A 1,025-nucleotide genomic window follows, 5' to 3' on the forward strand; every position below is an offset into this window, starting at 1 on the left:
ATGCCAGCATGGAAAGCGGACGTTAAACGATGATGATGATGATGATGACGAAAATTATAATTAACTGATCCTGCTGCATTTGCTTTTACCCAAAGCCAGGAACTTTTCAGCACTCCCTTGTAAAAGATTTGGAGTCAAGACTGACATTTCACGGTAAAATGCTGCCTTAAAAAACCCATCCACTCCTTATTGAAGAGAAAATAAAAGTACTTTTGTGTTTGCTTTGCAAAATTGTTGATGTGAACTCTAGTCATCATCATCATCGTCATTTAAGATCTGCTTTCCATGCTGGCATGGGTTGAACGGTTTGACCAAGAGCTGGCAAGCCAGGAGGTTGCTCCAGGCTCCAATTTGATCTGGCAAGGTTTCTACAGCTGGATGCCCTTCCCAGTGCCAACCACTCTGAGAGTGTTGAAATATATTTTGTCATATCTTGGGAGGGTTCTATACCAAAAATACAAACACACACACTGGACACATGATGTTAAATGGTGATGATGAATTAGTTAGCCATTTAACTGATTGATTGCTTAATTAATCATTCAACTAATCAATCAGTACCTAATTAATTGATTGAACAAACATACAATTAAGCAAGTAATCAATCGGTTAACTGGTGAAATAGTTAACCAACTGACAAATAAAAAAAAATAGAAAATGAAATACAGCCAGTGTGTGTGTTTATTATTGGCATAATGACCTTCCCAAGATACAAGATAATAATATAATCAGTAAAAAAACTGGTATTCATTATGCTTCTTAATTTATATTTAAATGGTTCCAATTTTTAAAAAACTTCTCACAGAAATAAAAAGCAGAAAATTGAAAAATACAATAAAAACAGAAAAAAACGTGATATTTTCAGAAATTTGTAGAATTTACTTACTTCTTGTGGAGAAACTGGTTTCGTTATATTGAATCCTTCTTCAACATCAGGCATTCCAACATATATATTTAGGTATCTAAAATAAATATATTTTTGAAGGAAAGAATAAATATCAAAATGTTTCAATCACTGAGGAATA

At 33.2% G+C, this 1,025-nt stretch overlaps 1 protein-coding gene across 1 annotated transcript in view; it reads right to left on the bottom strand.

The window, feature by feature from the left end:
* LOC106873287 (DNA-directed RNA polymerase III subunit RPC2) overlaps positions 1 to 1,025 on the bottom strand; it is a 78,329-nt gene that overhangs the window by 69,778 nt on the left and 7,526 nt on the right. The window contains exon 4 of the mRNA XM_052965909.1: positions 887 to 962. Coding sequence (XP_052821869.1) covers positions 887 to 962 — 76 coding nt within the window. The remainder of the gene's footprint in view (positions 1 to 886; positions 963 to 1,025) is intronic.

Source organism: Octopus bimaculoides, chromosome 2, assembly GCF_001194135.2.
Source record: "Octopus bimaculoides isolate UCB-OBI-ISO-001 chromosome 2, ASM119413v2, whole genome shotgun sequence".
NCBI classification, from domain to species: Eukaryota; Metazoa; Mollusca; class Cephalopoda; order Octopoda; family Octopodidae; genus Octopus; species Octopus bimaculoides.